At 41.5% G+C, this 13,987-nt stretch overlaps 1 protein-coding gene across 1 annotated transcript in view; it reads left to right on the top strand.

The window, feature by feature from the left end:
• The window catches only part of GRXCR1 (glutaredoxin and cysteine rich domain containing 1), a 121,240-nt gene extending 108,900 nt beyond the window's left edge, over positions 1-12,340 (top strand). Inside the window, exon 4 of the mRNA XM_070452395.1 lies at positions 12,101-12,340. Coding sequence (XP_070308496.1) covers positions 12,101-12,280 — 180 coding nt within the window. The 3' untranslated portion in view covers positions 12,281-12,340. The remainder of the gene's footprint in view (positions 1-12,100) is intronic.
• Positions 12,341-13,987: the final 1,647 nt, after the last annotated feature.

Genomic DNA, 13,987 nt, shown 5'->3' with positions numbered 1-13,987 from the left:
AGGAACAAGCATCTTTTTATTTCATGGCTGCCATCATCATCTGCAGTGATTTTGGAGCCCAGGAAAATAAAGTCTGTCACTCTTTCCACTGTTTCCCCATCTATTTGCCATGAAGTGATGGGACCAGATGCCATGATATTAGTTTTCTGAATGTTGAGCTTTAAACCAACTTTTTCACTCTCCTCTTTCACTTTCGTCAAGAGGCTATTTAGCTCTTCTTCAATTTCTACCATAAGGGTGGTGTTATCTGCATATCTGAGGTTATTGATATTTCTCCTGGCAATCTTGATTCCAGCTTGTACTTCATCCAGTCCAGTACTTCTCATGATGTACTCTGTATATAAGTTAAATAAGCAGGGTGACAATATACAGCCTTGACGTACTCCTTTCCCTATTTGGAACCAGTCTGTCGTTCCACGTCTAGTCCTAACTATTGCTTCTTGACCTGCATACAGATTTCTCAGGAGGCGGGTCAGGTGGTCTGGTATTCCCATCTCTTGAAGAATTTTCCACAGTATGTTGTGATTCACACAGTCAAAGGCTTTGGCATTGTCAATAAAGCAGGAGTAGATGTTTTTCTGGAATTCTCTTGCTTTTTCAATAATCCAACTGATGTCTGCTGCCAATTTTATATTATAGTAAATCCCCATATATATATATATCATATATCTTTGTCTTGAGCTTTCTCATAATTTCCCTTGATCTGTTTGTTCCTGTTTTACCAATATTGTACTATACTATTTTTATTCCTTTTAGAGTCCTATAGAGTGAATATCCCTCATTACTCTTCTTTTTAAAGATTGATGATTTATCTTAGCTATTCATGGACTTTTTCCCTTAGAGTCTATAATTCCTTTATTTGGCAACTTGATTAATACTATCATGCTATATATTAACATAACCTCTCTCTCTCAGCTCAAAGAATCTTGGAAAGAGGATTTTATTCTTTTCATTAAGTCTGTCTCAATTCTACAGATACCATAAACAATCCAGAAACATTCAAATCTATTCTTAATGTTGAAATACAATGGTATGGTACTGGCTTCTACCATTCATAGGAGTTGTAAGGGCTATAACTCTGTTGGGCTGCTTTGCCCATATAACAAAACTGGTAGAGAATTTTCAGCCACCCAGAAAGCCCTAAACTGCCTGTGAAGGGGCTATGGTTTAAGCAAACTTACTCAGGGAAAGAGACTAGACTTGGAGAAGCAGTTGGAAGAACCAGGAAAAGTGGATAAAAGACAAGATTCATATCCAAGCACATCCAATTCTTCTGATTAGCTTTTGGCAATGAAACAGGACTTAAATATTCTTGAGTTAGAAAACATTGGAGTTCTTTCTAAGTGGCCAGCACTGTTCCTATTCCTGGTATTACATGTATTAAGTCATCAAACCTCAAAATAACACTGCACGGTGGGTTCTGTGACCACCTTTGTTTTTCAGACAAGGCCACGGAGGCCCAGATGATTAGCTTAGTTGCTCCAGACCTTGTAAACAGTGTTTGACTCAAGATTCTAAACCTGCCTCCTTGACCTTGACCATGAATCTGTGCTGCCTTCACTCTCAAATTAGTTGGCAAGTTGGTGTCTGGGAACTCTGATCACATGTGACAGGACCTAAGACCCAGGCGAGAAGTTTACTGGGATTTAGGCAGAGTATTAGGTCCAGGGAACACACTGGATTTTTCACACTTGCCTCTTACGCTAGTATGGCATTGTACAGGAGATGGGCAAATAGGCAATACGTTTGGAGAGAAACCAGAGAGCTCATGCCGAGTTCTAATTTGCTGTTCCTAGGGTGCTGCATAGCAGACCATGACCCCCCTGGGCTTTGTAATTCAGGCCCCAGTTTCCAACAGTTACCCCAGTAACGGAGAGGAAAGTGGCTTAGCAGCTGCAGCTGGGTCCTCAGAAATGGTGTCAGCAAATCATCTCAAGTTTCCTGGCCTAAAAATTCTAGCATACATCCCACCCAAGTGAAATTTGCCCTGGGAACCTGAGCCGGCATGATTCGCTGATGAAGACTTGTCAGTGGCTTCAAACATGGGTAGCAGAAGAAAGTGAAATATGGCAGTAGCTGGTATGAGACTTGGGTTCAATAAAGCTAGCTGAAAGAAGATTAAATGAATTATTTTATGTAAGAGAATGCTTGGGTGAAAAGGATGAATAAAAATACCATTTGGGGGGTAAAATTTATTTGTATATTTACTTACATTAATAAACAAGCTAAAGATCAAAAGGAAAGAGTGTCTAAGTATTCCCCCCCCCACAAACAATAACTGAGATGGATAGCTGATCCTGCTGGTACCCACACAGAGGAAGTCAGGGCAGCCTGAGATGTATTAGCAAGCACCTTGTTATGGCAGACACTGAATTAACAATCTCAGATGGTGCAGAAGCTCTACTGAGCTTTTCTGCCTTGTTTTTCTAAAGATTCGAGCAAACATTTTGATGTCATTGCTATGAGGCTGCCAATATAGTGTTCACTTTCAGTACTTTTTTTCCCTTGTAAAGCTTGATTTGTCGTTCAGGAAGAACAGAAGTGAGATTCTCAACTACACACCAGGGATGCTGGAAATGGCACAGGCTGTCTGTGCGAGGCGCTGGAGCTATCAGAGGCTGGCCTGACCCTCCCTGGAGAGGCAACACTCTGGGTGATGTTCCCTCTCGGTGGAGTGGCTGGCCACAGCATGTTCAGAGACTACAGCAGCCGAGTACCACCTACTTACCTAGGCAATCAGGCCATGTGCTCTGGCTGCCTCTTTCCGAAATTGGAACATCTTTTTAAATAAGGTTGTGGCCATATATCCCATTGGATCAAGAATCAGATTCACAAATCTGGCTTGTACATTTAGGAATATAACAAAAATATCCACTGTGTCAGCATTTCATAACTCTGAACGATTCTGCTTATTAACGGCTTGATCAGACAGAGAATAGCCTCCTAGGCACATAACAAGCATTTGCTGAATTAAATGGTTATTCAGTTCAATTCAGTTCAGTTACTCAGTTGTGTCTGACTCTTTGTGACCCCATGAATTGCAGCACACCAGGCCCCCCTGTCCATCACCAACTCCCAGAGTCCACCCAAACCCATGTCCATTGAGTCGGTCATGATATCCAACCATCTCATCCTCTGTCGTCCCCTTCTCCTCCTGCCCTCAATCCCTTCCAGCATCAGGGTCTTTTCCAGTGAGTCAGCTCTTCGAATCAGGTGGCCAGAGTATTGGAGTTTCAGCTTCAGCATCGGTCCTTCCAATGAACACCCAGAACTGATCTCCTTCATGATGGACTGGTTGGATTTCCTTGCAGTCCAAGGGACTCTCAAGAGTCTTCTCCAACACCACAGTTCAAAAGCATCAATTTTTTGGTGCTCAGCTTTCTTCACAGTCCAACTCTCACATCCATACATGACCACTGGAAAAACCATAGCTTTGACCAGATGGACCTTTGCTGACAAAGTAATGTCTCTGCTTTTTAATATGCTGTCTAGGTTGGTCATAACTTTCTTTCCAAGGAGTAAGCGTCTTTTAATTTCATGGCTGCAATGACCATCTGCAGTGATTTGGGAGCCCAAAAAAATAAATAAAGTCAGCCACTGTTTCCACTGTTTCTGCATCTATTTCCCATGAAGTGATGGGACCGGGTGCCATGATCTTAGTTTTCGGAATGTTGAGCTTAAAGCCAACTTTAAATGGTTGAATATAGTTTATTTTTTTTTCTTTTTTTTTATTGCAGTGGTTTTTGTCATACATTGAAATGAATTAGCCATGGATTTACATGTATTCCCCATCCCGGTCCCCCCTCCCACCTCCCTCTCCACCCCATCCCTCTGGGTCTTCCCAGTGCACCAGGCCCGAGCACTTGTCTTATGCACCCAACCTGGGCTGGTGATCTGTTTCACCCTAGATATACACGTTTCGATGCTGTTCTCTTGAAACATCCCACCCTCGCCTTCTCCCACAGAGTCCACAAGTCTGTTCTATACATCTGAGTCTCTTTTTCTTTTTTGCATATAGGGTTATCGTTACCATCTTTCTAAATTCCATATATATGTGTTAGTATACTGTAATGGTCTTTATCTTTCTGGTTTACTTCGCTCTGTATAATGGGCTCCAGTTTCACCCATCTCATTAGAACTGATTCAAATGAATTCTTTTTAATGGCTGAGTAATATTCCATGGTGTATATGTACCACAGCTTCCTCATCCATTCGTCTGCTGATGGGCATCTAGGTTGCTTCCATGTCCTGGCTATTATAAACAGTGCTGCGATGAACATTGGGGTGCACATGTCTCTTTCAGATCTGATTTCCTCAGTGTGTATGCCTAGAAGTGGTATTGCTGGGTCATATGGCAGATCTATTTCCAGCTTTTTAAGGAATCTCCACACTGTTTTCCATAGTGGCTGTACTAATTTGCATTCCCACCAACAGTGTAAGAGGGTTCCCTTTTCTCCACACCCTCTCCAGCATTTATTGCTTGTAGACTTTTAGATAGCAGCCATCCTGACTGGCGTGTAATGGTACCTCATTGTGGTTTTGATTTGCATTTCTCTGATAATGAGTGATGTTGAACATCTTTTCATGTGTTTTTTTGCCATCTGTATGTCTTCCTTGGAGAAATGTCTGTTTAGTTCTTTGGCCCATTTTTTGATTGGGTCATTTATTTTTCTGGAATTGAGCTGCAGGAGTTGCTTGTATATTTTTAAGATTAATCCTTTGTCTGTTGCTTTGTCTGTTGGTTGAATATAGTTTAAAACAAAATATATAGACAAAGGTGGATCATCCAGAAATGACTATGTGCTAAGTGTTCACTTTTGTGACAATCTGTTATGTGGAGTGAGTCTGCTTCATATATAACCTGGATGAGGGAGTTTATGGTTACAGAGAGTCAGATAAGTTGCTTCTTCCTTGGTAGAATACTTAAGAGAGTTCCCAGTACTCCTAAAATAAGATTAGATGATCTGAGTTTAAAAATAAGAAGTGCATTCATTCCTTGATCTTGAAGAAAACACTGAATACTCTTGATCTTAGCATACAGTTTCTGCATTAGAGAACAGCAAAAAGCTATTCGTATTTATGAAATTTGAGTTTGTGCCACAAAAGAAACCCATTTCACAATCATTCATGAACTCCACCCTTATCCTCTGGTCCTTTGTTAGAGGCTAGGGAATTCTTGGGGGCTTCAATTTAGATGACTGTGGTATGGAGTGGATATATTCAAAGACCACACATAAATTTCCTAAAATAAAATTAGTATATAAGTACTAAAAGCTACATCATCATTTTTACATGGAATCACAAATAGGCCAAAAGAAAGAAGGAAGAAAGAAAGAAAGAGAGAAGGAAGGAAAGAAAGAAAGAAAGAAAGAAAGAAAGAAAGAAAGAGGAGCTGCTCAGTCCTGTCCAACTCTTTGCGACCCCATGGACCATCACCTACCAGGTTCCTCCGTCCATGTGATTTTCCAGGCAAGAGTACTGGAGTGGGTTACCATTTCCTTCTCCAAGAGATCTTCCCAACCCAGCCTCCCACATTGTAGGCAGACGCTTTACCTTCTGAGCCACCAGGGAACCAAGGCCATCCTCAAATAATGCAGAATCTCTACAGCGCTATGATGAGATCTGCCTTCTACTTGATTGTTGAGAAGATTTAGCGTGAATTCATGTCAAGTGAATAGAATATTGCCTGGTATGTAATAGCCACTCAATAAGATTAGTCATTATTAGTCAATATTTCACTAATAAATCCTCATTTGTAGCTGAGCGCTACTTATTAAAAGAACAGGGAAATTCCTTGCTCACTGCTGTATCTCCCATGGCATACACAGTGCCTAGCAATGTGAACTTATTTGTGGAATGAGCCCACTGGCTTTTTATTTTTTTTAAGTCCCTCGCCACGAATAGATGAACAGATAGAGATAAAAAGGGAGGATGATTTCTTACTCCTTTTTTCTTAAATTCCACCTCTAAAGAGTCGGATATGACTGAGCAGGAGCGGTACTAATGCCCCTACAGAACATGCCTCCATCCAAACCACTGTGAAGAGGACGGGCGTTCTGTGGATTCAGCACTCCTCCTGGGCGCTGTCATCAACCGAGTCTGCCTGGTTTCTGGCTTTGCTGGTGTCAGGACACTGAAGAGCTAGTCTAGATTTCTTAACTGTTTGAAGATCAAAGTGTCTGTAGCCAACCTCTTCACTGAAAGTGGAAGTCTGTTTTCAAATTCCTCTGTGATCTGAACATTCACTTTTTACTCATTAAAAATCTTTGTTTCATTATTTGTAAAATGAGGGAGTCTCTATTACATCAGATGCTGGATCTAGACTCTTGCTGGGCTGCAGCCTTCAGGCCTGCAGTTACTATATTTGCTAAACAAAGAGCCCAGAGTCAGTGACAGATACAACAGCAGTTTAATCGATGGGAGATTTTACACATCTCTCTTACAAGAAAGAAAGCTGAACACTGAAGAATTAATGGTTTTGAGCTGTGGTGTTGGAGAAGACTTGAAAGTCCCTTGGACGGCAAGGAGATCAAGCAGTCAATCCGAAAGGAAATCAACCCTGAGTATTCATTAGAAGGACTGATGAAGCTCCAATACTTTGGCCACCTGATGCAGAGAAAAAAGACCCTGATGCTGGGAAAGGTTGAAGGCAGGAGGAGAAGGGGATGATAGAGGACGAGATGGTTGGATGACATCACCAACTCAGTGAACACAAGTTTGAGCAAACTCTGGGAGATGGTGAAGGACAGGGAAGCCTGGCGTGTTGCAGACCATGGGGCGGCAAAGAGTCAGATATGGCCAAGGGACTGAACACCGCCACGTCTGAAGCAGAAGGTCCTGGAGCAGCATCCTGCCGCTGGGAGGCAGATGGCAGGCTGGACACCGCAGCAGAACTCTTCACTCCCAGGAAGAACAGGGAGACTACCAGTCACAGGGAGAAACATTGTAGATCGGCTCATGGGTTACTAGGGAAACCGGCAGAGGAGGATGTCCGCTTTTAGCCCCTTAGGCTGTGTACCCTCCCGGGGCAGAGTTCTTCCCTTCATTAAACTATCCAAGGGGGAGCCATTCTCATCTAAAGATTGGAACAGTCACTAACTCGGGTGAGGGCCAGGTATGTAGGTATTTACTAGTCAGGCTCTGCAGTTAAGAAGGAAGGTCAGGGGCTTCCTTGGTGGCCCCAGTGGTTAATTAAGAATGCATCTGAAAAAAAAAAAAAAAAGAATGCATCTGCCACTGCAGGAGACACTGATTCAACTCCTGGTCCAGGAGGCTCCCACGTCCCCTGAGGCAACTAAGGCCGTGAGCCACACCTACTCAGGCCAGGCGCAGCAACCCCTGAGGCCAGCGTGCCTGGAGCCCACGCTTTGGAAGAAGGGAAGCTGCTGCAGTGAGAAGCCCACGCATGGCAGTGAGTAGCCCCCACTTGTTGCAACTAGAGAAAGCCTGCACGCAGCAACGAAGACCCAGTGCAGCCAAAAATAAAAAATAAAATACATAAATAAACAAATTTTTTAAAAATGAAGGAAGCTCAGTCTTGCAAGTAGAGTGTAGGTGAAGCCGGGACTAATTGAGCGGCGGATGTAGAGAGCAAGAGAACGGCCATGCTGAATGGCCTGACCATGCAATCCTACATGCTGGGTAAGCCACCCTTTTTTCTCCCCAAAGGGCTGATTTTTCTTGAGAGTGGAAATGGCCCCAGAATCTTTCCAATGCTGTGCTCCAAGACATCAGAATTCACATGTGAATCAAAATTTTACTCTCCTTTTCTGTGGCAAGGCTTTAGACCAGAAGACTAATTATAGAAGAGGTATTTAAATAAAATGACTATATTAGTGGTAGAAAATGACTGTGTCATGTGACCACAAGCAACTTAGCTTGAGGCAGCAGTTAATAAAAATCTCCTCAGATTAGGATTTATTAATAAAATAATGGCTAGTAACTGCTAGCCTTACTGAGTAGCTACTATGTGCCAGACAGTATTCCATTCACTTTACATGAATTTACTCATTAAATTGTCTCAACAACCCTTTAAGTAAAAGATCTTACCAAAGCGTTGCATAATTCTGACAAAGTTGTTTTAGGATTACCTTGGTCTATCAGTGATTCCTTTCAAAATGGACACTGTGGCTTTTAGTGTTTATATATCAACTTCATTAGGAAATTTATGTGTTCTGAATTGCAGTGAAGTGAGGTTGCTCAGTCATGTCCGACTCTGTGACCCCATGGACTGTAGCCTACCAGGCTTTTCCATCCATGGGATTTTCCAGGCAAGAGTACTGGAGTGGGTTGCCATTTCCTTCTCCAGGGGATCTTCCTGACCCAGGGATTGAACCCAGGTCTCCCGCATTGCAGGCAGATGCTTTAACCTCTGAGCCACCAGGGAAGTTCCTCTGAAATGCAGAGAAGTTATTAAATAGCAGACTCATCATGTGTTTAACATTTGATATTTTGGCCCTTTGAGAGTAATCTTTGTAAGTCACGTTCCAAGCCCACGATATAAGATAATGTTACCGAACCAAATCTGGGTCCCCTGGCCTAAACAGTAAACCCAATCGACTCCTACCAGGTTGTGGTGAAGGAAAGTTCAGCATTTATTGTGAGGCATCCAGTGTGGGGCCAAGAAAGAGGTAGGGACAGCTCACGTTTGAATTCCTCAATGACTTTCAAGGGAGGATTTTTAAAGATAAAGAGAGGGACAGGGTCATAGGATGTTTGATCAGCTCATGGACATCCACCTGATTGGTTGGTGGGGAGGGGACAGGGTGAATTAACCTCCTCAACCTTCTGATTCCAACCTCCCTGGTGTCTACATGCTAGTGATCAGCATGCAGTTCACCTCTTCCACTTGAGGCTCCCCTGGTGGCTTAGATGGTGAAGAATCCACGTGCAATGCACGAGACCGGGATTTGATCCCTGGATCAGGAAGATCACTTGGAGGAGGGAATGGCTACCCACTCCATTATTCTTGCCTGGAGGATTCTAAGGGCAGAGGAGCCTGGTGGGCTCCAGTCTATGGGGTCACAAAGAGTCTGAAATGACTGAGAAATGAACTCTGGATGTGGCCAGGTGGGGGTGGGAATCTTAGTATCTGCAAAACAATTCAGGGATATGGCTCAGGATATTATCTTCTGCCCTTGAGGAGTAACAAAAGGAGTTGACTTTATTTCATGGTTGAACTATTATTATTTTGTCTTGCCTGACTGTTTTCATTTGTTTCTGCATTTTTTTTTTCACTTTTCTTATTAAATTTTCTCTTTGGAACTCAGGGACGGCTAGGAGTCAAAAGCTTTTCTATAAACGAGAGGCGGGGGGTGAGGTGGGAAGGTGTTTGTCCCCAGGAAAGCCTTATAGGGTTCTGTTTGGTTTCAGTAATTTTTAATTTGGTTGTGTGTTTATTATTATTATTATTTCTCTGTGTTAAGAGCCTGCTTTTTGGAGTAAGTGACACAGATGGTGAATGAGCCTAGGAAACTCCCTACCACTCACATTCATTCTAGCTTTGTTGTTCTTTGCTTGCCAGCACAAATGTATTTTATGGGAAAATCTTATGCTATTGAAGAATTTTAAAATATTGAAATGTTTATACTTGTTGTTAAGATTTACACTGTTTAGTAAATAGCTACTACTCCAAGCAGCTCTCCTCTTCCATAAAAGCAACTACACTATAAGGGTTGCCGGATAAAAATAGGATGTCTGCTTACATTTAAACCTCAATTAAACTTATGAAAAATTTTTTCAGTTTAAGTATGTCCCATGTAATCTTTGGCATATCTACACAAAAATTTATCTATGGTCTATCTGACATTCAGCCTAACTGGGCATCACATATTTTTAGTTGCAAAATTTGATGATCCCAACTCTACTTGGAATCCAAACCTATTTACAATCCAGCACTAATGGGTGACATCCTAGACTCAGGGTTTTGTAAGTTCTTTCTGACTAGTTGGTGTTATTTCTGTGTAAATCATCAAATATTTTTAACATAATCTCTGACCTGGTTCTAACACATGTCAAGGTATTATCTACCTTATCATAGTCTTTCTAAAATTTGATAAGAAGAGCATTACTTACAAATTCTCTTATATTTTGTTTTTAGACTACACTCTTTCCTCACTGCTTTTGTTTTTATTCAAAGTTTTTTTCTAAAGAAACTTTTATATCATGCAAAATTATAAGTCTGATGCACCATTTTTTGGTCAACTCTTGCACAATGAAATGACAAAAACCCAGCTACAGAGAAACTAAATTGCTACATGCAATCTAACTTTTTGGAAGAGCTTTGAATCTCTACAGACTGGACAACATTTCTTGTTTGTGTCCTTCTGACTAGAAATCACTACTTTCCATCAGAGTAATTCCATTACTAAAATAAGATATGATATGAATTTTGCTATCTTGATCTAATAACAAAGTCAAATGGTAACTGTAAACGAATCTTACTGAATACAGAATATGCAGCTCTGAAAAGTGGTCTGGAAATATATAACTTTTAAAGCAATCAGATCCTTAATATTTCTTTCCCAAAGCACATCCCAAAGGGTACTGATTATGAGAAAACTGTAGTTGCTTTCTAGGAAAGAATTTCTGGCTGGGAACATGGTGGGTTAAACCTAGTTAATTGGTTTCCTTTTCCGTTGGATTTTTTGGAGACGTTATTAAGTACAATTGTACAATTGTGAATTTCCGGAGAAAATCTGTATGTGTAACTAAGTATGTAAGCTGTGTTTGCCTGTGTGTGCATGTGTGTGTATCTACATTTCCCAAGTGTATCTTGGCAGTTCTTCTTGTCACAAAAGCCGGCTTTCAAACATTGCTGAGAGTTCTTATTTTGCAAGTCGGAAGCTTGTGTTAACTCCCATTCTCTTTGTATTCACTCTAATGGCTCCGAAGCTCCACCAGCAGATGGTTGCCACTTGTGGACTCCAGCAGAGGTTATATGTTCAAAAAAGAGAATGGGAATGTGTATGGAAAACTTTCAAAATATCCTTAACATGCTGGCTCAATAGTAAAGAATTCACTTGCAAATGCAGGAGACCTAGGGTTGGATCCCTGGGTCAGGAAGCTCCCCTGCTGAAGGAACTGGCAACCCTTTCCAGTATTCTTGCCTGGGAAATCCCATGAACAGAGGAACCTGGGGGCCTCAGTTCATGGGGTAGCAAAAGAGTTGGACGTGACTTGACTAAACAACAACAACAATAGCACGCTTCCTAGTTAATTTCATTTTGCTGTAACGGTACTTTTATTTTCACTTGAGGTAGAAAGGCTGATAGTTGTGGGTAGTTTTGTGGACTTAGATAAATCTCAAGATTTCTATGTCTGTTTCTTTAAATGTAAAAAGAAGGTAATGGTATTAGAGGAGGGCATGGCAATCCACTGCAGGATTCTTGGATGGAGAATCCCCATGGACAGAGGAGCCTGGAGGGCTACAGACCATGGGGTCGCAAAGAGTCGCACACGGTTGAGTGACTCAGCACAGCACAGTGCTGTTTGAATTTGCTGCTTTACGTAAGAAGGTATTCTTATGTGTGAAGGATGAGCGGAAAGAAGATTCTATGTAGTGATGCATTTGGAAGTGCTTTTTAAAAAACAAAGCATTATGTGTATGTTCAACATGATGATGAATCTTCAGTTGACAGAGGCTCCTCCAATCCAGCTTTTATTGTTTCTAATTTTCCAGGCTTTCTATTAGTGCTGCTCTTCTGTAAAGATACAAAACTAGGAAGTGATACTAAAAGGAAAGTTACAGTATTTTCCTTTAAGGCAAATTACCATCTTCTGAATTTCTTAGATTTGTCAATATGTGTTTTCATACGATGGATTTCTGGAAGTTTTCAAATGATGTGCCCTTTAACTTCACATGTGCCAGCCTTTTTGCACCAGGCTTGTGGTGCTGATGCCATCAATGAGGCCATGAAGGGAATGTTCGAGGGCACTCCCGGCGTCTCTTGTGTGTTAGAGGGGTAGATGACAGCAGGTGCTCCACCGTCGTACGCTGACATTGTTCTATAACTGCCCACAGTGCAGAAAGATGGGGGGCCGATGGCGTTGTCATGCTAACACAAATCCTGTCCTTCTTGTCCTCCCGCCGCCCGTCCAGAGAGTGCAGCATCCGCACGAGTGCCCCTCCTGCGGAGGCTTTGGCTTCGTCCCGTGCTGTGTCTGCCATGGAAGCAAGATGTCGGTGTTCCGAAACTGCTTCACAGACTCCTTCAAGGCCCTGAAGTGCACGGCTTGCAACGAGAACGGTCTTCAGCGCTGTCAGAGCTGCCTGGGTTAGAGTCCACACCCGCGGAGCACCGGCTTTCATTGACTGAAAGCAATGACTTGGTTTATACTTTTTTTTTTTAATGGCTATGTTTCTGGATTAATCAATAAACTTTGTCTATTATAATTGCCTTTGTTTGGAATTTTTGTCATGACTACTTTCACTGATGTGTTAAATAAATATTTATTCAACAGCTACTGTGTGCCAAGCCCCGTGCTAGACCCTGGTTTTTAATTGGAGTTAGTGGAGGACCTGATAAAGTTAGAGGTTATTCAAAGTCTGATTCCCTAACTGTGTTTGATTTTCTAAAGAAAATATAAAATATATCCAATGGTGTCTATCACAATGCCACCCTGTTGTCTAGGATCAGTTCATTCAGCTCTCCAGATGCGTACATTTAATATGTGAGCCTCAGCTGCAGGGGAGAAGGGAGCTCTGGTTAGTAGAAACGAATATCTTACTTATGCTTAAGCAGTAAATTATTTTTAAAGCTGTAAAAATAGTCTTTGGGCTGATGATATCAATGATAAATCATTAATGTTATTGAATGTATTTCTTGGTGATGATACAAAAGCTGCCAGAAGACTTCTCTGAATTTATATTTTTAAACAGCTGTTTTCTACTATTGTCACTTTCTTGAGCTGGACACAAAATATTACATAGTTTGAACACATAGTAGAAAATATTAGCCAAGTAGACAAAAGTAAATTTTACTATAATTATCGCCTAATACCTACTTGTACACATGTCTGTGCTCTGATGGATTCTTTCATGAATGATTTTAATAAATCACCTTCACAATATCTGTGACAAGATAATCAAAATATTTTACATCTTGGTTTTGTGAAAAGATATAAATATTTACCAAGTACTTTCTAATCAGTCAGGTGTGGAACGCAAGGCCAGACTTTTGCTTTCACGGAGGTTTCATTCTAAGAAAGAGGGAAGTGTTAAACAGATAACCATATGCAGGATGAACCTTACAAATACTACAAAAATAGTGCAGGGTGCTCTAGGAATGTGTAGCAGCAAGGCAAACCTGGATGAGTTAGGAAATAGTAAGAGCAGACTTTGTTGAGTGACTGATATTTAAACAGAGACATCATGGGTGGTTGGAAGCCAGTCAAAGAATAAGAGAGATATTTTAGGTAGAGAAACAGCATCTTTGGGAACTCTCAGATCAGAGAAAAGTTTTGTTTGAGGAGCTGGACTTCCCTGGTGGCTGAGACGGTAAAGCTCTGTCTACAATGCGGGAGACCCGGGTTCGATCCCTGGGTCGGGAAGATCCCCTGGAGGAGGAAATGGCAATCCACTCCAGTACTATTGCCTGGAAAATCCCAAGGATGGAGGAGCTTGGTAGCTTACAGCCCATGGGGTCGCAAAGAGTCGGACACGACTGAGTGATTGAACTGAACTGAACTGAAGACATTCAGTATGGATAGTTATAACCTGGTAATTATGGAGCAGTTTTCGGCTGACTAAGCCTCCTGCTATACACACATTTATTCTGAACAAAATAAGAAAAAATAACTGCTGAAGATATTAGAAAGCAACTAAAACTAGGAAAGAATCAGGATTTCAGCCACTGGAAGAAAGGAAAGAAAACGAACCCCCCATTTATCCAGCTTGCCCTCTGAGAACACTTCCTAGTCTGCAAAGAATATAGATCATAAGGAAAGTGCAAAGTTACTGAGTTGAAAAGATAAAACTGGAATTTGA

Source organism: Odocoileus virginianus, chromosome 21 (genome assembly GCF_023699985.2).
Source record: "Odocoileus virginianus isolate 20LAN1187 ecotype Illinois chromosome 21, Ovbor_1.2, whole genome shotgun sequence".
Classification (NCBI taxonomy): Eukaryota; Metazoa; Chordata; class Mammalia; order Artiodactyla; family Cervidae; genus Odocoileus; species Odocoileus virginianus.
The sequence above is the reverse complement of the archived record's forward strand: the minus strand, read 5'-3'. Positions and strand labels throughout refer to the sequence as shown.